Source organism: Phacochoerus africanus, chromosome 14, assembly GCF_016906955.1.
Source record: "Phacochoerus africanus isolate WHEZ1 chromosome 14, ROS_Pafr_v1, whole genome shotgun sequence".
NCBI classification, from domain to species: Eukaryota; Metazoa; Chordata; class Mammalia; order Artiodactyla; family Suidae; genus Phacochoerus; species Phacochoerus africanus.
In genome coordinates this window covers 1,534,624-1,556,174 of record NC_062557.1, presented here as the reverse complement: position 1 = coordinate 1,556,174, position 21,551 = coordinate 1,534,624, and the positions used below count along the sequence as shown (strand labels likewise).

At 68.9% G+C, this 21,551-nt stretch overlaps 2 protein-coding genes across 17 annotated transcripts in view; one reads left to right on the top strand and one right to left on the bottom strand.

Annotated features, from left to right (window-relative positions):
- The window catches only part of BAIAP2 (BAR/IMD domain containing adaptor protein 2), a 56,766-nt gene extending 52,642 nt beyond the window's left edge, over window positions 1–4,124 (top strand). For 4 of the 7 annotated variants that reach the window (XM_047758469.1, XM_047758464.1, XM_047758467.1 and 1 more), the window contains exon 14: window positions 3,393–4,124. In XM_047758469.1, the coding sequence (XP_047614425.1) occupies window positions 3,393–3,462 (70 nt within the window). In that variant the 3' untranslated portion in view covers window positions 3,463–4,124. Of the gene's footprint in view, window positions 1–98; window positions 2,751–3,392 lie in introns of all 7 variants that reach the window. The other 3 variants (XR_007131928.1, XR_007131929.1, XM_047758466.1) reach the window with 3 other exon arrangements.
- Window positions 4,125–4,956: 832 nt separating this feature from the next.
- Window positions 4,957–19,993, bottom strand: AATK (apoptosis associated tyrosine kinase). Of its 10 annotated transcripts, none has more exons than XM_047758455.1 (14): window positions 18,506–18,756; window positions 17,181–17,328; window positions 15,092–15,171; window positions 14,488–14,606; window positions 14,257–14,344; window positions 13,735–13,875; window positions 13,358–13,491; window positions 12,075–12,159; window positions 11,880–12,001; window positions 10,415–10,564; window positions 7,117–10,011; window positions 6,813–6,998; window positions 6,465–6,695; window positions 4,957–5,838 (listed from the first exon to the last, which is right to left on the bottom strand). In XM_047758455.1, exons 1-14 carry the CDS (start codon window positions 18,575–18,577, stop codon window positions 5,808–5,810), a joined length of 4,482 nt encoding a protein of 1,493 aa, XP_047614411.1. In that variant the 5' UTR covers window positions 18,578–18,756; the 3' UTR covers window positions 4,957–5,807. The 10 variants fall into 10 exon arrangements, with proteins under 10 accessions (XP_047614411.1, XP_047614416.1, XP_047614412.1 ...); XM_047758460.1 differs by lacking the exon at window positions 6,465–6,695 and having other exon boundaries at window positions 7,117–7,261; window positions 7,353–10,011; window positions 18,506–18,755; XM_047758458.1 differs by lacking the exon at window positions 4,957–5,838 and having other exon boundaries at window positions 6,456–6,695; window positions 7,117–7,261; window positions 7,353–10,011.
- Window positions 19,994–21,551: the final 1,558 nt, after the last annotated feature.

The following is a 21,551-nucleotide window of genomic DNA, read 5'->3' as shown; positions in this document are numbered from 1 at the left end:
CTCCTGGCAGCGTCGCCCACTCCGTCCGGCCTCTGTGCCGCCAGACCTCACTCCCACCCCCTCTGCCTGCATCAACCAAGCCTTGTGTTTCCTTGCAGCGCCGATGTGGAAGTGGCCAGATTTTGAGCGGCCCTGACTAGAGTTAGTAAGTGACCCTGGTGGTGTTGTGTTGGTGCGTCTGTGCTCCCAGCAGCTCCAGAGACCCTCTGGCCTCGCCGGAGCCGGGCCCGGGGGTCTGCTGCGCCTGCCTCTGCTCTCAGCTCTGGGCCTCTGCTTCTCTGGACCTCTCTCCTGGCTCTGGGATTTCCCGTCTGGAAGCTGGCGGGGCTGGCCCGGCTCTCGGTCTGGGTTCCCTCCTGGCTCTGCCGGGTGCCGCGGCCACGATCGGGTGGAGCTTGGTGAGCTGCTGCGAGGCCGCTTCGGGCTCCTCTGGGTGAGGGCCCTGCAGACCTGTCCCGGGTGGGGCGTGGGTCTGAGCCCGGCCGGCTCCTGGGCTGGTGAGTATCACAGCCCCTCGGGGGCCGGGGAAGCCAGGGTGGGTCTGGGGACAGCACCACAGGCATGCCTCTGCCCTGACGTGGCTCCAAGGGGCTATGGCAGGCTTTTCCCATCAGGCCCTGGTGACTGTCCCACCCCTACCCCCACCTGGTGATGGTCCCGTCCCTCCGCCCTCAGAAAGCGAGTGCCACCAGCCGGGGGACTGCCGCCCCCTGCCCCGCTCCCAGCCTTGCTCGCAGAGACGTCTGCTGTGTGAAGCTGGCACACGGGCGCTTCACAAGGCGTGGGCAGCCGGCCACTCCAGCAGGTGCTGGCGCCTCCCTCCCGCTGCTTCCCTCGCTCTCAAGCTGTAGAATGTTCTGGAAAACTGGAGACTAGTGCTCCTGACGTTGGGCGACAGGGAGGTGACTGGACCCGGGCTCCGTAGGCCTGGCCTGGGCCACCCCCCCGCCCCCCCCGCCACTGGCTCTCTGAGAGACTGGCATCTCCCCCACCCCTGCTGTCCCTGTGGTCCCCTCAGAGCTGGAGGGGCCTGGCGTCCTCACCCGCGGGAGGGCCTGAACAGCAGTGCTCAGGGAGGTGAGGGCAGAGCCCCAGGGGCACAGTGGGCAGGGTCCACTCAGCCTGGGAGCCTCCAGGCCGCCACAGGGCCTCGCTGTTCTGATGCCTCTGTGCGGGGTGAGGGTGTCTGGGTGGTGGAGAGGCGCCACTCAGGTTTGAGCTCACGGCCCTGAGACGGGGGCAGGGGACGAGAACACGTCAAGTCCCGAAGGGCCTGGTCTGGAGCTGTGCAGGACTCAGAAGAGGAGCGTGTTGGGAGAGCTGGAGGCTGGCCGCGCCCCGCTGCTCCTCGGCCCCGCTCCCTGCCGGCCTCGTCCTCAGGACGATTCAGAAGAGGACCGGAGGCGATCCTCCCAGAAGCATGGGGACAGACGTGTCCTGAGCCTGGACCAGAAGGCGGCTCGGCCGCGGCGTCCCCCACCCGGGGGTCTGCAGAGGACCGGGCGGCGGGACGGCCCTTCTGGCGAGAGGCCCAGCCGGCACCTGCCTTCGCCACGCCCCGGAGTCAGGCCGGCCCCACCCGCGGGGATGAAGCTGTCCCGAGAGCCACCACTGGAGTTGCGCAGCAGCGAGGGGACAGAACCCGGCCCTGCCTTCCTCTGCCAGCGTGCCCGCACACCGATGTCTTCGGTCTGGGCCAAGACAGCTCGTTCCGTGTCGGGGTGGTTCCGTGTGGACGGCCTGGCGTGACCCCTGGGGACGGGACGAACAGCCGTGGTCTCAGGCCGAGCCTTGTCCTGTCGGTCGTTCCAGCGTGGACCTCAGCCCTCCGCCCAGGTAGCTCCTGAGCCTGATCTCGCACCCAGCATTCCTGAGGCGGTGGGCACCTGAGGGGCTGCGCCCTTCCTCTGGTGCTGAAGGGTGGGCGCGCCCCACCCAGGGGGTCTCCGCCGGGCCTGCGGGGGCAGGAGGCAGGGGGGAGGTGGCTCCAGCTTCTTCAGAGCCTGTGGTGTGATGGCATTGGCTTCCCTGGTCACGCTGCTTTCCGGGGACAGACAAAGGTGGGGGTCAGGGGTCAGGCACCCCCTGGGGAGAGGCTTCGGTCCAGGCGACAGCAGGGCTGTGCCACCGACCCTGACGGACAAAGCTGCTGGGTTTCTGGCCCCCAAGACCCTCGGCCCTGCGCGTGACTGACGACAGCCGGGCCAAGGAGTCCGCCTCCAGAGCCGGCGTCCACTCGTGGCCGCCCCACACCCGTGTCCCAGGCGGACAGCACGGAACCTCAGCTTCAGAAGCTCCCGGAGGCCCTGCCTGCGGCCAGCAGGGCCGAAGCGCATCTGGACAGACTGGCGCCGCGAGGCCAAGCGAGGGCCTGAGGCCCCACCGCCGCCAGGAGGACTTTTGATGGGGTGGCGACGCCCGCGCAGCGGTGGGCCGCGTGGGGCCTCGTCCTGGAGGCGCCGGGTTTATCCTGAAGGAAACAGCCCGAAACCACGTGGCGCCTCCGAGACACCAAGTCCCCAGGCTCCCCCGGGGGCGCCGCCCCTGCTCTCCCCAGGACCTGGAAGGAGCGCCCACCCCCCTGCCCGGTTCTGGGGTCGCCCGGCTGTGCCCAGGTAACAGCTCCAGAGCCGAGCGCTGCACAGGAGCGCCACCCTGTCCGTCGAGCCCTCGTGTCCACATGCCATCTGTGCTGTCACCCAGGGCTGCCCGGCGTCCCCCAGCCTGCTCGCCTTTGCCGTCCGGCCCAGGTGGGGGTCGGGGGGTGGGGGAGGCCAGTGCTGGCCCCCTGCTGTGCTCGTCCTGTTCCATCTCAGCTCCTTGTCTGGCACGTCTTCCTGTCGTCCGCTGCAGCGTGCAGGGCGGACAAGGCTCCTCTCCGGGAGCCGGTCGGCCCCCCTCCGGGGGCGGCGTCCACCCCTGCCAGCCTGGTACTGCCCGCACGCCTGTGCCTCGTGTCTGTTGTGTCAGCGTGGGGCGGGCCGAGGCCCCTGTGTGCTCCCGGCCACCGTCGGGGCCCCGGGCTGCATGGGCGGGCTTGTGTGCTCTGCTGAGGGGGCGGTGTGTGTGTGTGTGTGTGTGTTGACAGCCGTGGCCTTGCAGACGCACAGCTGCTGCTCTTGGCAGACGGCGGGCGCTTGCTCTCGTGGGCAGCCCGCTGATGTGGGGGGGGGGCTGTTCGGGGCTGCCTCAGGGCCAAGAGAACCGGCCCCCGAGCAGACATGCAGGCACGGAGGGCCCCGCAGACGGCGCCCCTCCCCGGCTGTCCCCAGCAGCCTCCGCTGCCCACCGTGCTGAGCTTGGGGGCCGGGTGGGCGCCACCCGCAGCCATGGGCCGGCCTCACAGCGCCTGTTGCTAAAACCACTGAAACCGCCTTCTGTTTTCTCCTCAGGAATCCTTTTGCCAACATCCAGCTGAAGCCGACGGTGACCAACGACAGGTCTGCCCCCCTCCTCAGCTGACGGCCACCTCTGCACCTGCTGCCCGTGGGCCCTCCTCCCCCGCCCTGACTGTACTCTGTTTTGTTACCACCTGCCTGGTCCCGTCTAGGGAATTCTCTCTTTCCAGAGCCTCTGCCCCACAGCGGTCTGGCCTGGGCTGGCCCCCAGCTGCTCCCACAGGGTCAGGAGGTGGCACCCAGGCCGTGGCCGAGGAGGGGGGGGGGCTGGCCCCCAGGCCCAGCCTTTCCGATAGGGCCCGTCAGATTGTGTGGGTTGGGGAGCCCCTGGGTGCAGGAAGGCCAGCCCGGCAGCGTGTAGCTGGAAGGGGAGCCCCCAGCGGGTCAGGAAAGAGGCCGTCTGTGCCCAGGTCTGTCGGTCTGCAGGCAGGACACGGGCGCAGGGAGGCAGGGCCTGTCCCCTCCTTTGGAGGGTGGATGTATTACCAACACCTCCGGGCAGACCCTTGACCAGGGCTGCAGAGCCTCCGCCCCCTGCTAGCAGTCCGGGCGGACCCTCGGCCAGGCCCTGCCGCTCCCCAGGACAGCGCCCCTCCCTGTCCCCAGGGAGGCTCTTTGGAACTGTGGCCTCAGTCCCCGAGCTGGGTGCCACGGAGGGGGTTTTGTGCCAGGATTCCTGCCCTTGAAGCTTCCACATTTCAGCTTAAATACAAGATCTTATAAATCCGTGCCGTTTGATATTTGTGGCGGCCGCGGTGGTGGCAGCAGCGTCCTTACCCAGCAAGAAGTCCCAGGCAGCACACGCTCCTCCCAGACCCTCCAGGAAGGGGCTCTAGAGCCTGAGCCACCTGCGCGCAGCCCAGGACCCGAAGCAGAGGGGCCGAGGCCCTGGAAGCAGGTCAGGTGGGGAGAGGCGGGGTCGTAGGTTACGTTTGGGGTGGGGACGCACAGAAGCCCGAACGCCCCAGAACCCTCCTTGCCCCCCTGCTCCCCTAAGCCTGGTGCTGAGGGGCCGGGGCAGCCGCTGGAGATACCTGTGGGTCCCCTGCCCCATCCTTACCTCATCCCTAGGCAGGGCCAACTTCCGGGCCAGCAGAGAGGGGTGCAGGCCTCAGGCCCCCACCTGGGCACACTGGCGGCCCAGATCCCTGTCTCCCTCTGCCGAGGGGAGCCACAGCGGCTGGGGGAGGCGTGGCCTCCCTCCCGCACCCTCCCCTGTGGTCCGAAGGGACCGCTGGGACCCCTACCCCGGGCTTTAGCTGCAGACTCCAAAAGAAAACACACTTATTAGCATGAAGGCTTCTTTTTTTCCTTAGCTTTGATTTCTCTTAAAAAACAAACAAAAAAGGAACAAGAAACTCATTGCACCAGCATCATAAGCCTCAAACTACTAAACAACAAAAAAAACCACCCCAAACAAATCCCCACCCACACCCCCAAAGCAACAATAAACGTTTACGTCTCTTTGGCAACACTAACTTAAAAGCAGCCCGCTTCCATTTGCTCCACGATAGCGGTTACAAAAATACCCCTGTGCTGCCCCCCCCCACCCCTTCCCCCTGTCCCCATCCCTGCGCTAGGAAGCCCCTGACACCGTGGGCTACAGCACCCACTTTCCTTGGGCAGCGGGGCCAGGCCGGGCGGTACCCTGCAGAGGACAGCTGCCTGCACCAGCCACCCGCGGGGAACCTCTGGACCAGGGCCGTGGCGGCAGGACTGCAGCCTGAAAGGCCCCCGTCTCTGGCCTGCCCACGTTGGCCATTCGCAGGGTTCCAGCGGGACCCAGGCAGGAGCAGGCCCCGACCCCATGGGGAGAGAGAGCTTACAGGTCTAGCTGAGTCAGTGAAGGAAAAGCAGCCTCAGACTTGGCGCTGGGGCCCGAGAGCCCAGGTCCTCTTCGTGCTCTGAGAAAATCCTGAACTGGCAGAGAGGGGGACGGGGCCAAGGAGAGGCCGTGGCAAGGGGCTTGTGCCTGCTCTCATGGGGGAGGACACAGCGGCCAGCAGTACACCGCAGGGACCAGCGGACGGGGCACGTGAGGTCTCCTGGCTTCAGAGGCCCAGCAGTCCGACAGCGGAGGCCAGGGCAGAGGGGCAGCTGCAGGGCGGGCGTGGCCCGGGTTTGGGCCAGAGGGCATCTTGTGGCTAGCAGCAAACCCGAGTGTCCGTGGCGATCCTGCCCCCAGCCCAGCGCTGTGCTGGTGGGCACAGCTGCTCCACCGTCCAGGCCAGCGGCAGGCCTCTCTCTCCACCCTGCTCCTCCAGGGTGCTGTGGGGGGCACCGAAGTGCTGGAAGCTGCTGCTGACCGCTGCCAGGCCAAGGTCCCCGCCACTCTCGGTCAGTCCCGCTGCTGCTGGGAAGCGGACCGGCAGGGGCTCCGAGGAGGTGCCGCCAGGGCCTCAAGCCTCTTTACAGCTGCCCCCAGCATCTGCTTCCGGGCCTGTCAAACAGGAGGTGCCGCATGAGTGTTTGGGGAGACGCTGGGGACCCAGGGATTCCTGAGAGGACCCTCCCCCAGGACTCCAGCCTGGCCTCCATCCCTGGCTTAGAGCCCCTGAGCAGCTAGGCCTGCAGCTGGCCTGCCTGCCTGTGGAGGTAGCGGCTGGACCATCAGCCTTGCCACCTATCACCAGGGCTGGGCCCAGGCCCAACGCCCAGCACCTGCCCTCTGGGTGTGCCTCTCACCGGGAGAGAGACAGATCTGAGAGAACTGGGCTGGCCAGAGTCACACACGGGTCTCCTGGTGACCTGCTTGTTCAGACACCTGCTGTGAGCACACTGTGACAGGGCGGCAGGCCCTTCCCTGGAGGCCACAGCCACAGGCTGAGGGCACAGGGGCGGGGCGGGGCGGGGGCCAGAGGATGAGGTGGGCTTTCAGGGAAGCCCCCAGATTGGGGGTGGGCAGCTGGGCAGGGCTGTGTCCTCCTAGTCTGAGGCTGACAGAAGTGGAGGGAGGAGGAGGTGCCCGTCGGGGCCCCTGAGCCACCACCACCTGCTCCTCTGGACAGGAGCCATCGGAGCTGAGAGGTGCTGGGGCAGGGGGCCCGGTCACTGGATGAGACAGACCTGCAGGGGCTGGGAAGGTTCTGGCAGGAGAGGTGGGTGGGGCACTCTGGCCAGCATGGTGCCTTCTGAGGAGGGAGGAAAGCATGAGACAGGAGAACCAGACTGTCCAGTCTCAGCCCTGGAGCACTGCCTCTCCCCAGGGAGCTGAGGCCCCACGCCAAGGTGGCCACGACAGGCGGGCCTGGCAGGACCTGATCTCTCCAAGCCTTTTTCCCCTTCTGAAAACGGAGTCTGTCCAGAAAACAAGAAATGAGTGCTGAGCCTCGCACCCAGTAGGTGCCCCCTCTGGCTGCCCTTGCCCCCTACGCAGCTCAGGGTCCCCTCCCGCCAGCCCCACCGCAGCCTCACCTCCCACGGGCCGGGCGTCCGAGTCTGAGACGTGTGTGATGGAGAAGCGGGACGCGGGCGCTGGTGAGACGGTGAAGCGCGAGAAGGGCCCGGGCGCGGCCGGCGCCGGGGGCGCCGCGGGGACCGGCGGGGCGGGCTCCTGGGCCTGCGTCAGCGGGAGGCCGTGGTCCCACTCGAACCCTCCGCCTGCAAGCGCCCGCCGTCGGTCGTCAGCCGCCAGTCGCAGCCGCGGCCCCGCCCGGTGCGCGTGGCCCCGCCTCCATCAGGGCCCGCCCCCCACCCTGTGGCCCCGCCCCCAGCTCACCTTCTGCGTCGGTGCCGTCGGGAGAGCGGTCTGCCCGCCGTGGCCGGCAGGGGGCGCTGGGGGAGCCCGGGCCGCCCGCCAGGAAGGCGGGGGGCGACTCCTTCGCACCGGGGAACGGCTCCCCGAGCTCCCGGGTAGGGCTTTCCTGGAGGGTCAGAGCAGCACGTGTCTCCCGCGGCTTCCCATCCCGCCACGGACCCCCGTCCCCCGACGCAGAGCACACGGCGGCAGCCCACCTGGTCGAAGAGGTAGACGGTGACGTCGTCAAAGAAGGACACGGCTTTCTTCTTGCGCTCCAGGTCCTCGCAGAAGGCCTCAGACAGCAGGCTGGGCATCTTCAGCAGGCTGCGCAGGTTGCGCGCGCTCTGGCTTTCCGCCACCACCACTGGCACGGGCGTCGCCTCCTCCTCGCTCTCCTCGCTCGGCTCCTGGATGCTGTAGCAGCGCAGCTCCTCGTCCGACTCGTCGCTGTCCTCGCTCTCCTCCTCTTCCTCCTCCGGGCGGCCCTCCGGAGCCGAGGGGAGTTCCGGCAGGGCCAGGCAGAGTGGGGTTCTGGAGGCACCTGGGCCCCCGGTCCGTTCCTGCAGCCCTGGCCCTGACAGCAGTCCCAGGGCCTTCTGGGGCTCCGGGCCGTGGCTCTCCGACTTGAGTGAGACCAGAGCCTGCAGGAACATCTTCGAACGCCCAGGACTGGGCACCGGTGGCACCTGGCGGGCTGGCTCTTGGGGCCAGGGAGGCTCCAGCCTGGGGCCTGTGGGGCAGGCGCTGGGCTCTGGAGATGCGTCCTCAGGCAGTGGCAGTGGCAGTGGCAGTGGGGGCGCCTCCCCGGGGCTGGCACCCTGTGCCCCCTGGGGCACCCCAGACTCAGGGGAGGGCTGCACAGGCTGCAGCCTGGGGCTCTTCGGGTCCTCCAGGTCAGGCCCTGGCCTGCGAGCTGGGCTACCTCCTGGCCTCTCCTCAGGGCCCAGGGTGGGCTCTGGCTCGGGGTCCAGGTCTGAGAAGTAGGCAGAGTCTCGGTAGGGGTTCTTCTCGCTGAGGCCGCCCAGGGAGGCCGGGAGCCGAGTCTCAGGCCCCGGGCTCTCCCCCTCCGAGGCTGGCTCCCCAAAGGCCTCAGGCTCGTGCGCCTCCTTGAGTACAAACTCGGGGGACTCGTAGTTCTCTGTGTCATAACCACTGTCCAGGGCTCGGGGCTGCCCGCCAGGGGTGCCAGCCGCTGACGGGCTGAAGCCCTCGCAGCCGCCATCGCTGGCTGAGGACGGGATGTCCAGGGAGTCCGAGGAGTCCGGGGTCCCCCCCTGCTTCTGCAGGGGGCGGAAGGCTGCTGTCACGTCTGGCTTCTCAGCCTGGGGGCCGTCGCTGGACAAGTCCGTGCAGACACCAGAAGTGGCCTCTGTCGTGTCCTCCTCTTCACTGCCCGGTGCCTCCAGCTCAGGAGAGCCGCTGCCGCTGCCCAGGGTCTGGGCCGGTTCGGGGGCAGGCGCGTGGCTGCCTGTGGGCGTGGGTGAGGCGGGCAGGGTGGGCGGGGTGCTGGCCTCCTCAGCAGGAAGCAGGGCCCCCTCCTGGGATGGGGATGGGATGGAGGGAAGGGGCAGTTGGAGTCTGGCAGAGCCCTCGGCCTCCTCGGCAAGCCTGGGTTCTGCCTGGGGGCTGTCGCCCCCACTGACAGCCGCCTCCGTCCAGGGGGGTGTGACCAGGCAGGGGGCAGGTGACAAGCCCTCGGCAGGATACAGATGGGGGAGGCCAAGGCAGCCGCCCAGCTCCTGACCAGGAGAGGCCCCCTTGGGCCCAGGGAGAGGCTTTCTGGGGTCCTCTGGGGTCAGGGGAGGGCCCAGCTCAGGGACGGCCCGTAGGGTCTGCTTCACGCCAGGGCAGCAGTCCAAGTAGCCGCCTGTGTGGCCCAGGTCCCAGGATTCCGGTGCTCGTCTGCCACTGTTGTTGTTGGCTGATACGTTGGAGCTCCAATGTCTGTGCTGGGTGGCCCTGGGCACCTCGGCCTCCCCCAGCTCCTCCCCGCCTGCGGACGCTCGGGCCCCAGAGCTCCCCGACGGGGATGTGCCCAGCGGGTCCTCGAAGAAGGGCGGGCAGAAGGCCCCCACGCCCCAGGCGATATCCTCTGCTCCCGGCTCCTCCAGCATCAAGGTCTCCGGCGAGGGTGAGCGCGAGGCGCGGGGCAGGTCGCGGGCATGGCTCCTGCACGGGTAGTAGTCACAGTGGCTCCAGGGGCCGTCGGCAGGTGGCACGTGGCCCAGCAGAGGCTCCATGGCCAGTGAGGCGCCTGCGCTGCCATCAGAGTCGTCATCGTGGTCGCGGCCATCTGGGCGCAGGGCCGCTGCTCGGGTGCTGGGGGCACAGCCGGCGCAGTCGGGGTCGTGGCCCGAGGCAGGTGCTGGGTCTTCCAAGCGGATGAAGTACTCGCTGCCCACGGAGGGGCTGTGAGCGCTGAGCACGGGCACCACGCCGGGGGGTGCGCCTTCCAGGGCGCAGAGCTCCTGCAGGTGCCCGTCGCAGCCGGGACTCAGCGCGCCCCCCGGTGGCGGGAAGGCCTCGGCCCCCCGGCCCGCTTCCCACTTGTACTCAAAGTTGAGGCCTCGGCTGGTCTCTGTCACTGTCAGCACGTCGTCGCCCTCCGAGTGGAAGCTCTCCCCGGCGAACTGCTCCAACAGTGGGAAAGAGGAGGCGGCGGCCAGCTCGCCCGGGCCCCCCAGTGCCAGGCCTGCCACCCCCAGCCCCGGGCCTGTGCTGCTCCCACCGGGCCGCAGCGAGCGCCAGCGCCGCTCAAACTCCTCCTCTGCCTCGGTGGCACCCTTGGCGCACAGGTAGGACAGCAGCAGGTGCACCTCCTCGGCCGTGGGCCGCTGCTCCGGCTGCAGCCAGCAGAACTGCATCACCTCGTACCTGCGGGGACGCGTGCCCTGGGGCTCAGTCCCCAGCCCCACAGGTGGTGCCGCCCGCCAGGACCACAGCCCCCCAAGGAGTGAGCCAGGCCGCCCTCTGCTAGCTGAGGGTCTGAGACCCCCCCCTCCTCCTCACGCTCGAAATCCCCCAGGGCAGCCGAGGGGCTCTCCGGAGGCGGGCTTGGGTTTGGGAGCCACCACTGAGCTGGCACCTCTTCCCTACGTCGTCCTTGCCCGGCCAGCAGGTGGGTCTGTGTTTTGAGTGAAGAGCCCATTCCATTGTGGGCGCGGGTGGGGCCCAGAGGTCACTGCTGGCCGGGGGGGCACCAGGAGGAGCCGCGTATGCTCTGGGGACTCAGAGCAACCCCCCTCCACTTCGGCCTTCCCGCCCGCAGGGTCCTCACCAGCGGTCAGAGAGGGTCAGCTGCAGCTGGGGTTTGGGCAGCTTGAGCTGCTGCTCCCGGACGGCGTAGGCCAGCACCTGCCGGTCAGAGTGGTGGGGGTAGGGCTGCGCTCCCAGCTCAAAGAGCTCCCAGATGGTCACTCCCAGGGACCTGTAGGGGTGACAGCCATCAGAGGGCCGGTGTGGCCAGCCACGGCACAGCGCATGTGGTCTCGCAGCCGTGGGTGCCAAGGGGCAGCTCCCGTGATCACACCAGTGTCCGGGGACAACCCTGCCAAGGACAGCGCCTTCCTCCAGGAAACAGGCAGGACGTGCCACCTGGCCAGGCCCAAGCCTGTGCCCAGGCCGCCTAGACAAATAAAAGCCAGACTGGCCTCCCATGAAGTGAGTCCATGCGTTTGTTCATTCATTCCCTTGCCGTGCCAAAGCCCAGACATGGCCAGGTGCAGGAGCTCCTGGTCCTGCCAGGCACCTGCAGAGGCTGCAGGGAAGGATGCGCCAGGGCTGGGGGGGGGGTAAAGCTGGGGAGGGCTGGGGCTGAGGGAGGGGGGAGGCTGGGAGAGGGAAGGCACACTGGAGGGAAGGGGGAGGCTGGGGCTGGGGCCGGGAGGGGGCACCCAGCCAGCATGAATGAAGTGGGGGAACAGGCTGGGTGGCCGGTGCACGCGGGACTGGGAGAAGGCAACAGGGTGGTGGCTTCACGAGCTCCTGGGTCCCCAGGCTGTCCTGGGGGACTGGGGGCAGAAGGACCAGAGTCAATTTGGCAACAGAGAAGTCACAGTGGCCTTTCAGAGCCACCTAGGGCAGCCAGTGTGCAGCAGGGCGCATCAGCCAGGTGGGGGGATGAGGATGGGGAACTGGGGTGTCCGCCACGGGGCACGGTTACCAGCTCGGGAGACCCCGTGGGCCCTCGGCAGGGGGCTGGGCCATGGAGCCAGGCCTGAGGCTTCATCAGGGGCCAGGGGAGACCGAAGGGGAGCAGGCTCAAGGCCAGGGACAGGGGACCATCACGGCCAAGCCTCTAGAGGCTGCAGTCACAGAGACCCCTGGCCCCCACAGCCCTGTCATGGGGACGGGTGTCATTTCGAGGTCCCCCGTGTCCCATCAGCTTGCCCGTGTGCTCTGACCCTGACGTCCTCAGCCGTCGGCCAGTCGGGTCCTGGGAGGCCACGGGCCGCACCTGCCAGTGCAGCTGCTCTGAGCGGTGGCACCAGGCAGTGACAGGTGGCCCCAGAAGCGCCTCATGAGGGGCCGTGTCTGGCCACCTCCTGCTGAGCGACTGGAGCTGGACAGACAAGCATGTGCTCACACGTGTGGCCTTGCTTTGAGTGGCCAGCCCGCATCCCTCCAACACAAGGGAGCCAGCGGGCGGGCCCCGGGCCCTGCGTCCTCAGCGGACACTCCCTCGGGCACCGGGCAGGGCGGCCGTGAGGGCTGACAGGCACGGCGGGTTTCTGGGGGCTCACCATACGTTGCTGGCCTTGGTCTGGTCCACCACCAGCAGGTTGCAGTGCACCTCGTCCACCAGCTCGGGCGCGATCCAGCGCAGCGGCACCCACAGCTGGTCAGCGGTCACAAAGTAGTCCTCCTGTCGCACGCGGGACAGGGTCACCCTGCGGCCCACGCGGCCGGCCCTGCCCCGCCCCGCCCCGCCCCCTCACCCTGTATTTGCCGTGAGACAGGCCGTAGTCACCAATCTTCACCGTCAGGTCAGCCGTGAGCAGGCAGTTCCTCAGGGCCAGGTCACTGGGGGCGGGAGGGCAGGGTCAGTGGCCGCGCCGGGCAGGGGCGTCTGGGGAAGGGGGGCTGGGCCACCGGTCGCCGCCGAGCGCATCCTGGGCTCGGCTTGGTGGAGGGGTGGGTGGAAAGGGGCATCCGAGAGGCTGGCCGCCCTCCCGTGCCCAGAGCCCCGGCCCCGCCCGGCATCAGGCACTTTGAGGGCCCGAGTGGCTGCAAACGTTACAGCCCGAGGCCCGGAGCCAGCTAGAGAGGCCCTGGGAGGAGGCGGCCGGGCTCACAGAAACGCCACCCCCCCCACTCCCCACCCCACCCCTGCCCAGTCACTCCCCTGCATCTCCTCGGACACCACTGACCCGTCCCTCAAGGGCGAGGCAGCCCGGGACACTGCAGTGTCTCCTCGCCCACCCCACTGCCACCCCCGGCTCCCCGGGGTCCTGCCCCACCCTGCCCACGCAGGGCCCCCCGGCAGGACGGGGCTGTGGAGTGTCTGCCCGCAGCACAGCTGGTCACCCCCTCCACTGCCTTGGCTGCCGGTTCCCCCTCTGCCTCCCTGGTGGCCCCCAGGGTGTCTGGGGCTCGGGGGTCGGCACGGCCCGGCCACATGCTGCTGCGCCGGGGGCCACAGACGGGCGCTTGGGGCTGGGTGGGCGCGGCGGGCAGGTCGGGCGGCTGGCAGCTGCCCTCTTCAACAAAATCACTGATGCTGGAGTTGCGTGTGTCATCACTCAGCACCAGGATATTGTTGGGGAGGACGGCCCGTGCGCTGTCCGGGGCTGGCGGGGCCACATCCTTCACCACCTCTTCCGGCGCGTCCCCCACGCTGGGCCCCAGCCCGGCTTTCTGACTCCAGGGGCCAGGGCGGGAAGCAGGGCAGAGCCCCCCACCCCCCGCCGCCCCCGGGGCCTGAGGGAGACAGAAAAGAGCAGGGGGCTGGCATAGGGCCACCAGGCAGCACCGACTGCCTTGGGGACTGTGTGCCCGCCCACGCCAGCTGGACTGTGGGCGAGGCCTGGCTTGACCATCCTGCAGAAGCAGGCTTCCAACTCCCATCGGCCTGGTGTCTTTTATTTGACTGACTCCCTTCGTGCAGAGATCCCTAGAGGCTGAATTAGGACTAACCCGGTTAAGTGAGGATTCACCTCCTGCGGCCCCGAAGCAGGTGTAGGCCGTGCAGAGAGCTGGTGGGCCGCCCGCGCGCCCTCACCTGTGCACGTAGTTGTGGCGATGCAGATGCAGAACGCCGCAGGCCACCTCGCAGGCCATGCGCTGCAGCGTCAGCGGGTCAGGCGCCATGGACTCTGCCACCCGACAGCTCCGCAGGTAGCCCTTGAGGTCCCCCTGCCAAGAAGGGCAGCATGGTCACCTGTCGGCCCACGGTGGGCCCACCGGCAAGGGCAGGTCCCAGCCCCTGGGTCCCCGGCAGAGCCCGCAGAGGTCAGCTCTCAGCGACAGGACCCCACCGGCAGCCCTTCAGGGCCGTGTCCCGAGAGCCCGGCCGCTCACAGCTGATGGGTGGCAGACAGGCCACCCAAGCACGGACGCCAGAGCCCATGACTAGAGGGTCTGTGGCAGCTCCCTGACCTGTGACGCTGCTCGGCTCCAGGGAGGGCTCAGCTCAGTGGGGACGCCCCGGGAGGTCGTGGCGGCCGCCAGGAGCCCGGAAATTTCACAGCGGGGACGCCAAGTCTGCGCCAGGGGCCCCTGTCGGCGAGCGACTCGTTGCTGGAGTTGGGGGGGGGGGCGAAGGGCCAAGGGCAGGCAGGTGAGGCCGTGGACACAGACCGGGGGTGGGGGGTGGGCATGAGCCTCCCACGGGGGCCTGGCTGCCTCTCAGGAGAACCGCCACCACGCCGGGCAGCACAGGCCAATGGGGAAGCAGCCGGGCCTCCCCAGGGTGCGGTGGAGCCCAGCACTCTGCCCCCCAGGCCGCCTCTGGGAGGTAGTGGCGCAGGGCCCCCCCCCAGACCCAGTTCTTTGTGAGGCCCATGCGCTGGGGGGAGGGGGCGGAGTCCCCAGCTCAGCAACAGCCCCTCGTCGGGGAGGCTGGGCCCACCTTGGAGAAGCCCAGGGCAGGGCTGGAGGGCCAGGGCGCGGGCCACTCACCATGGGGCAGAATTCCATCACCAACAGGTAGGGCGTCACCTCGGCGCACTGGGCCAGGCACTGGAGCAGGTTGCTGTGCTGCAGGGCCCTGCGGGAGCAGCAGAAGCCCCTGACTCTCCCCGGGCAGGAGGCCCAGGTGGGCCGGCGGGCGGCGCAGAGGCGCCTGGTGACCTGGGCCCCGTGGCCCAACCTCCCGCCGGCTGCCTGCCCCGCCCTCCGGGAGCCACCCACCTGTAGGGCTGCGCCTCCTCCAGGAACTGCACCTGCTCCTGCACGCTGGCGCTCGCTTTCAGCTCCTTCACCACCACCTGGGTGCTGCTGATCCCCGAGTTCACCTCCCCCAGGAACACCTGCGGGGCGGGTGTGGCCAGTGGGCGGCCTCTGCCCTCCCCGCGCTCCACCCCAGCCTCGCTCTTCCCCCGGCCTAAGCCCTTCTCTTTCCGTGCCTCCCTTGCTCATCTGCAAAATGGGTTCTGGACCCTCCCGGGGTGAGACTCTGCCTTGTCTGCCCTGTCAGGTGTTCTTAGATCAGTGAGGAAGGTGGTCCTGCTGTCCCACCCAGGCTGCTGGCCCGGGAGAGGCCAGGACCAAGAGGCCGCCGCCCTCCCCTGCCCTCCCCCTCCAGCCCAATCAGAAGCACCTCCCAGCAGGACCCCCGCATCTGCAGAGAAGGGGCTCCAGGACCCTGAGGTCCCCAGGGAGGGGCTCTGCAGGTGGGGCCTGGAGAGGGGACCCCAGGGCTGGGGAGGCTCCTAGGAGAAGGGTTCCACCTGCTAGGTGAGAGAGGGGACCATGGCGCCCGCTTCCACTCCCACCCCCACCGCCAGCCACTCACCTTCCCGAACCAGCCGTGGCCAATCTCCTCCAGGTACAAGAGGCTGTGCCGGCCCAGGTCCGTGGACTTGAGCAGCTGCACTGTAAGGGCCGGGGGCGGGGGGGGGGGGCACTCAGAGACGCCCGCTCAGGCTGCCTCTTTGCCCCCGGCTCCCTCCCCCGGCCCCTTGAGGGGCTGCCTGCCTAGCCCATTCTGGGCGGCCGCCCTGAGCCCCCTGCCCCCTCTCAGCAGAGGCTGCAATCAGGAGCAGGCCTGCTGCCCAGGGGATGTTGCTCAGCGGGCCTGGGAAGCCTGTGCCCCAGGCGACAGGGACAAGCCAGGCAGGAGAAAGCAGAGCCTGGAGCTGGGACCGGCACACAGGCACTGCTGGGCGGGTGGCGTGGCTGGGGCGGAGGCCATGGGGAGGAGGGCAGCGGAGTGGCCCGTCCCCTCACCCCTGCCGCGGGCTGGCATTCCAGCACCAGGCGTGCCAAAGGCCCCTTTGTTGGGGGCTGCTTGGCACAGCCCCGTACGGCACACACTGAGCCCATTCTCCTGCAGGCCGGGCTGGGTGAGGTCAGCGGGGAGGAAGGGCCAGGGCTGCTGAGCCCACTCCCACCCCGTCGGTGCCCCAAGGGATTCCCCGAATTCTGCTCCCACGCCAACTGCCCAGAGGGCTCAGGGGGCAAGCTGAGCCTGGCAGCCAGCAGACCCTGAGGGTAAGAGGCTGCTCCCAGGGCCGGAAGCCTGAGTAGAATTTAGGGTAAGGTCTCCCCAGGCAGGCTCAGTGGTCCTGACAGTGAACCTGGGGCAGCGATGGAGGTGGAGCATGCAGACGGCCAGCCAAGGGGAAAGTTCTCCTGGAAGCTGCTGGAGGCCTGGTGGGCCAGCACCAGGGGTCCTGGGGTCTGTGCCCACAAAGCCAGGCTGCAGGGCCCCGAGCCTGGGCCTGGCTGGGCCATCTTCCCCCAGAGCTTAGAAGGGTGGCACCTGCTGCCCAGGTTTTTAATCCTTGACTCCCCCCAGGTGGGCTGCCCTCCGAGCATCACCCCAAATCTCTCCCCCTCCCCTACAGAAGCAGAGTAGCCTACAGAGGACAGACCAGCACTAAAAAATAGAAAAAACGGGCAATCATGGCTCTGTCCTGGGTCCCTAGCCCCCTTGTCCTCAGGGGCAGTCCCTTCAGGGGTGTGGGAAGCTGGGTGGCAAAGATTCTTTGGGGTCCCAGATGCACGCACTGCTGGGACCTGGGGGGCAGGGGCCCTAGGGTCCAGCAGCATCAGCACAGGCTCAGAGACTCCCACGGTCACCTTGGAAAGCCGGGGGGCCGCTTACAGAAGAGACCCCATCTCTTTTGCGGGGTGTTCCTTTGGGCCAGTCAATGGAGGGGCCCTGGGCCCTGCAATTCTTGCCTAACTGGTGAGGTCTCCTCCAGGAGACGCTGGCGGACGAAGGCCCCCAGCCTGTGACTCCTGGGAAGGCAGCATCCTGGCCAGAGACCAGCTGAGCCCAGAAGACAAGCAGGTGGGGGGCCAGCAGGGCCCGAACAGGCTCTGACACCTCCCTGGTGCTCCTGGAGGAGGCCCGAGGCCAGGGACCCCCCACCAGCCTCCAGACACAGCAGGGAGTTCTCTCAGGGCTGGCATCAGGCAGACCTGGGTTCAAAGCCCAGCTTGGCCATTGAGCTGTAACCTCCAGACTTTAGGCCCCCGATGTGCCGCGTGGGTGGAGCCTGGTGGAGGCACCCCGGGACGGGGCAAATGGGAGATACGGAAAGGAAGCCACGGGAAGAGGCCCCACCTGCCCCCACCCCGGGGTCCTGGTCCTGAGTGAAAGGCCCATTCACAGCCCCGCCCACGCAGGGAGCCCCTCCCTGGCACGGGGGAGGGGCCGCACCTGGGTCCAGCATCCCCAGGGCAACAGAGAAGCCCCTCCTCTCAGCACATAGATGCCCATCCCAGGACCGGGGCAGCAACCCGTGCCAGCCCAGCAGCAGGCAGGCTCCCAGAGCCCCAGGTCCCTGCAGAAGGGGGCGCACACCAGCCCCTTGCCTCCCGCCCCGGGAGCACTGACCCTGGGCTGCACCTGCGCCCCCCGGGGGCTCACTCACCTGAGCGCCCAGGCTGCTTGGCCATGGGCAGGGAGACCTCGGTGAGCGGGAGGACGTACACGTCAGGCCCGTTCGGAGCCGCTGCCGCCGGGGAGCCCTGTGCCGAGAAGTCGGCCGCAAACTCTTCCCCCTCGGCATTCTCAAACTCCTGGGCCAAGCAGGGGACACGGTGAGCTCCAGGGCTCCCGAGACGGGGAGGGGCGGGGGCAGGGCGGGGGCGAGGGGTGCAGGCTGGCTCTGAAAGGCCCCTTTCTTCCCAGGGCCCAGCTCCCACCAGCACCCCTGCCAGCTGCCCCCTCCACCCGCCTCCTCACTCCTCAGGGCCGAAAACAGACCCCACGCCAAGCCACCCGCCTCCCCAGGGCCACCAGCTGCCCCAGGAAGGCGGGTTTTCCTCCCACGGGCAGAGCCTCAAGGGCGGAGGCCGTGAGCCCCAGAGCAGCCGCGTCTCCCCCACCTCTGCCCACTCGCACCCACGCCCACCAGGCTCAGGTCTGGATGGGCAGCACAGGCCTCAGGTTGGCAGCGGATGTGGTGGGACTGGAAGCCAGCTGCCCCTGCCCATCGGGCCACCCCCCCACCAGCAGCCTTCGGCCTGGGGGCCGCCCAGGCTCATCTGCCTGGGGTCATGGCTGGGGTTCCAGGACAGCAGCTTCCTCACAGCACCCCCTCCTGCCTCAGCAGTCAAGCCACTGAGTGCCCACCCCCTGCCCCACCGGGTAAAGCATCCCTGAGCGCCCACCCCGCCTTCAGCCCCAGGCCTGCAGGTGCCCTGGACCTTGACCCAGGTAGCCGGCAGCCGGCCACTCTCTGGGCTCCGTAGAGCTGGCTCAGCTGGTATTTTGAAGGGCGCTGCCACCCTGCCTGTCTCAGGAGGTCCCCTCCCCGATCGAGCACCTTCCTGAGCGGAGGGCCAAGTCTCCCAGGAGCCCTGAGCCAGAGGCGGAGCCGCGGTAACCGTGCAGCGGGCCGGCCTGACCCCAACAGCCCACTGCCCAGGGCTCAGCTTCCATGGAGCTGTGGGCGGGCCGCCCCCGTGGACAGGCAGCTGGAGCGGGAGCCAGGAGGCCTGGGTTCCTCCCCATGCTGCTGTGATCAGCGGGCCCTGCTTTCTCGGAGCTCAGTTTCTTCAGCTGCAGTCGGGACGCCCCTGAGGGCCGGTCCTGGTCTGTACCCAGAGGGCACAGGGCCACTGGGGACAAGGCGTGCCGCGAGTCCCCTCCGCAGGGCCCGGGAGACCACCCTGGGGCCCCGGGACTGTCAGGACCACCCCCAGCCTGAAATCCCAACCCCGCCTCGGGGTCTGCCCTGCCCCAGCCTGTTACCTGACGGTGCCACCCAGAGGCCCGCGGGACGGAGCCAGCAGAGCGGGCGATCAGGTAGGACAGCGTGAGCATCGCGGCCCAGCCCCTGCCCCCCGGACAGCCCCCGGCAGCAGCGGAGCCCAGCACCGGCCCACCAGAGCCCAGGCGGGAGCCCGCTGTGCAGGCCACCCTCCCACCCAGGCGAGCTGGTGCTGGAATGTTCCGGGCACCATGTTCCCAGGAGGTGAAGGGGGCAGGGGTAGGAGGGGCCGCGCTGGCCCTTGTGTGGGGCCTTGTTCTCCCAGCCCCCCACGGAGGGGCTACTTATACCAGAGCCCAGGGCCCCACCCCGGGCTCCCGCCCCCACCGCGCCGCTCCGGCCCCCGGATGCTCCAGGAAGACGCCAGCAGGTCGGGGAGACGGGCCCGGCGCGAGGACAACCGAGCAGGGGCTCGGCCGTGGACCCCAGGCTCTCAGCTCCCCGGGCCCCCGAGAGGATGGCCCGGCCATGAAAGGCGGCAAAGGCACCTTTGCAAAGACACGCGACAGATGCGCCGGGCAGGAGGGAGGGCACCGCTGCCCTAGAATAGGGTGAGGGCTGGGCTGTGGGTCGCTTGGCATGGCAACAAGGCCCAGGGCTCTGTGCCGGGCAGCCCCTCCCCTCCTGACCCTGCCGGCCCAGGAATCTGACCTCCGGCCCCGAGTGGGCAGCGGACGGCCACAGGCCCCGCTATGTGCTAGGTTGGCAGAACTGCCACGGGGCAGGGCGGGGGGTGGGGTGCTGAGGCTGGGTCCTCAGCTCCAGCTCCTTCTCCTGGTCCTCCGTGCTCAGAGCTGCAGCTGAAGGTGGGGGGCAGCCGAGAGCGCTGCCGGCCTGGGGAACGACCCTGGGAGCGGAGCCCCCGAGGTGGGTGGCCTCCATCGTTTCCCCAGGGGGCAGAAGACACCAAGGGGAGGCGACCCCAGCCAGAGAGGATCTCCGATGCCAGGAAGCATATCTGAGCAACCTTGGTTTCCCTTTGCTGATTCCGACGGGCGAGGGTTCGAGGACGCCGTGCGCATGGAGCCCGGGAGCCCCCCGAGTGGGCTCAGGACCCCTGTGGCCCCCTCGAGGCCCCTCCTCACCAGCATGGGGTGCTGGGCCCACAGAGGCCCGACGCCGAGCGTGGACAGCGTGAGGCCAGGCCCCCACAGGGGACCCCAAATGGGGGAGGCACTGGCTGGGGAGGCCAGTGGGGACCCAGACCCGGGTCTCTGCGGTCCCCAGGGGGCCTGGCCTCTGGGATCGCATCCATAGCCCCCGAGGCCCCCAGCCCTCACCTTGAAGCCGATGCCGCCCTTCTTGCAGCACAGGCAGGCCAGCATGAGGGCAATGACGGTGAAGAGCCCGGAGAAGGACACGGCCACCACGGACAGGGAGGACGACCAGGAGAGCTCGCTGAGCGGGGCGCCGTCTGCAAGGGAGACAGCGCTCAGGGGCAGCCGGGCCGAACCCCGGGCTCCACAGCCCCCAGACTCATGGAGGGCTGAGCCTCTGCACCCTGACCCTTGCTCTAAGCACCCCCCGCCCTGGGAGGCAGCGCTGTCGGGCCCAGGCCAGGTGGACACCCGGGGCGGCCACGGGGGCCCAAGCCTGCCATCCACGGCCAGCCCCTGGGTGCTGCACTGGCCTCACCAGGGGGCACGGGGCTGGCAGAGCAGCCGAAGCCCACTCGGCTCCCACTTCTGGGGGCTCGTGGACATCCCTCCGTGAGGTCAGGGTCTCAGGGCTGCGGGGACCCCCTCCCCCATCTCTCTCAGACTGGCTCGCCCCCCTCACCCCTCTGGAGCGTGCCCCAGGGCTGTCATTGTCGCCAAGGTGATGAGATGACACCAGTCAAGGCTGTGAGACCCCAGGGGGCTGGGATTGAGGGCTGGCGGCTGTCCCCTGGCCACATGCCAGGCTCTGGGCAGCAGGGGGCCAGGGCCAGGAGATAGAACACCCTCCGACCTGAGGCTCGGGGACCCTGGCCCGAGAAAGCCAGCAGCAGCCTGGTGTTCTCCAGTCGCCCTCTTGCAGAACGCCCACCGAGGCCCCCGGCGCTGTTTCTGTCCTGAGGACAGCAGCACGCCTTCCGCAGCACCTGTGACCCCTGGACGTCTGTCACCCGAACCCTCGCCAGGTGGGGAACCCGTGATGTGAGGGCAGCATGAGGTGGCCCCTCGATGGGTAACATGGCCCCCAAATTAGGGCCCCGAGCTGCCCCACTCCCTGCCTGAGCCAGGGCTTGGGGGAGGCTGGGCCCAGCTGGTGGCTGCAGGATGCTGTGGTGGGGACAGCCGGGTGTCCCCTACATGGAGGACAAGCTCAGCAGGCTGGCAACCCCACCCGGCCTGCCCTCCTGCCCCACCACCGCTCAGCACACACCCCCTCCCCAAGGACTTTCTGTCTCATTCCTGACACCCCCGCACAGGGTAGAGAGGCTGGCACCCGGCAGCTCAGTCACCCCAGAGGAGACCTCAGAACCTCGGCTGTGTCCCTGGTCCCATGGGGCTGCGAGCAGCTGCCTCACAGGCCAGATTTCAGGCGTGTGCTCGTGGGCGTGCCTGTGCACACACCCCCACCCACGCGTAAGCCCCCACTGGGCTCTCCCACCCAAACCGCACACAGGCCCTTGGCCCCGGCGTGTACTCGGTGGAGGGCGCCGAGCAGGCCTGGCTGCCGCAGCCCCCTGAAGCCAAAGCGCCCTCAAGGATGTGCCGTTGCCATGGTGACCTGTGGGCACTCAGCAGGCACCCCTCCCGCCAGCCACCTCCCCAAGCAAGTGCTCCCCCAACTCTGTCTCCTGGCCAGTCCCGAAGCTGAAAGAAGGCCAGTCCTCGGGGCTGCACAGGCTGTTTGGGGCAGGAAACCTCAGGAGGCCCAGCCTCAGCCCCGACCCTGGTCCCGGGGTGTGGCCGTCCTCTGGGTCCCCTCCAGGTCCCCCGGCAGGTCCCGGTCACTCAGCATCACGTGCTCCTCTCAGCAGCAGAGGAAGCGGGGCACTGAGTGGGCCTCCCCCACCCCCGACGCCCATGAGGGTGGCTC

Bases quoted from the DNA above. Each gene is read 5' to 3' on its own strand.
- AATK (XM_047758453.1), bottom strand. From the start codon at position 18,577: ATGCTCACGCTGTCCTACCTGATCGCCCGCTCTGCTGGCTCCGTCCCG. The intron at 6,999-7,116 runs GTGAGCTGGGGG...GGGCGCTTGCAG, and splicing joins CGACGGCACCGACGCAGAAG to GCGGAGGGTTCGAGTGGGAC. The intron at 6,696-6,812 runs GTGAGGCTGCGG...TTTTCTGGACAG, and splicing joins GGACGCCCGGCCCGTGGGAG to ACTCCGTTTTCAGAAGGGGA.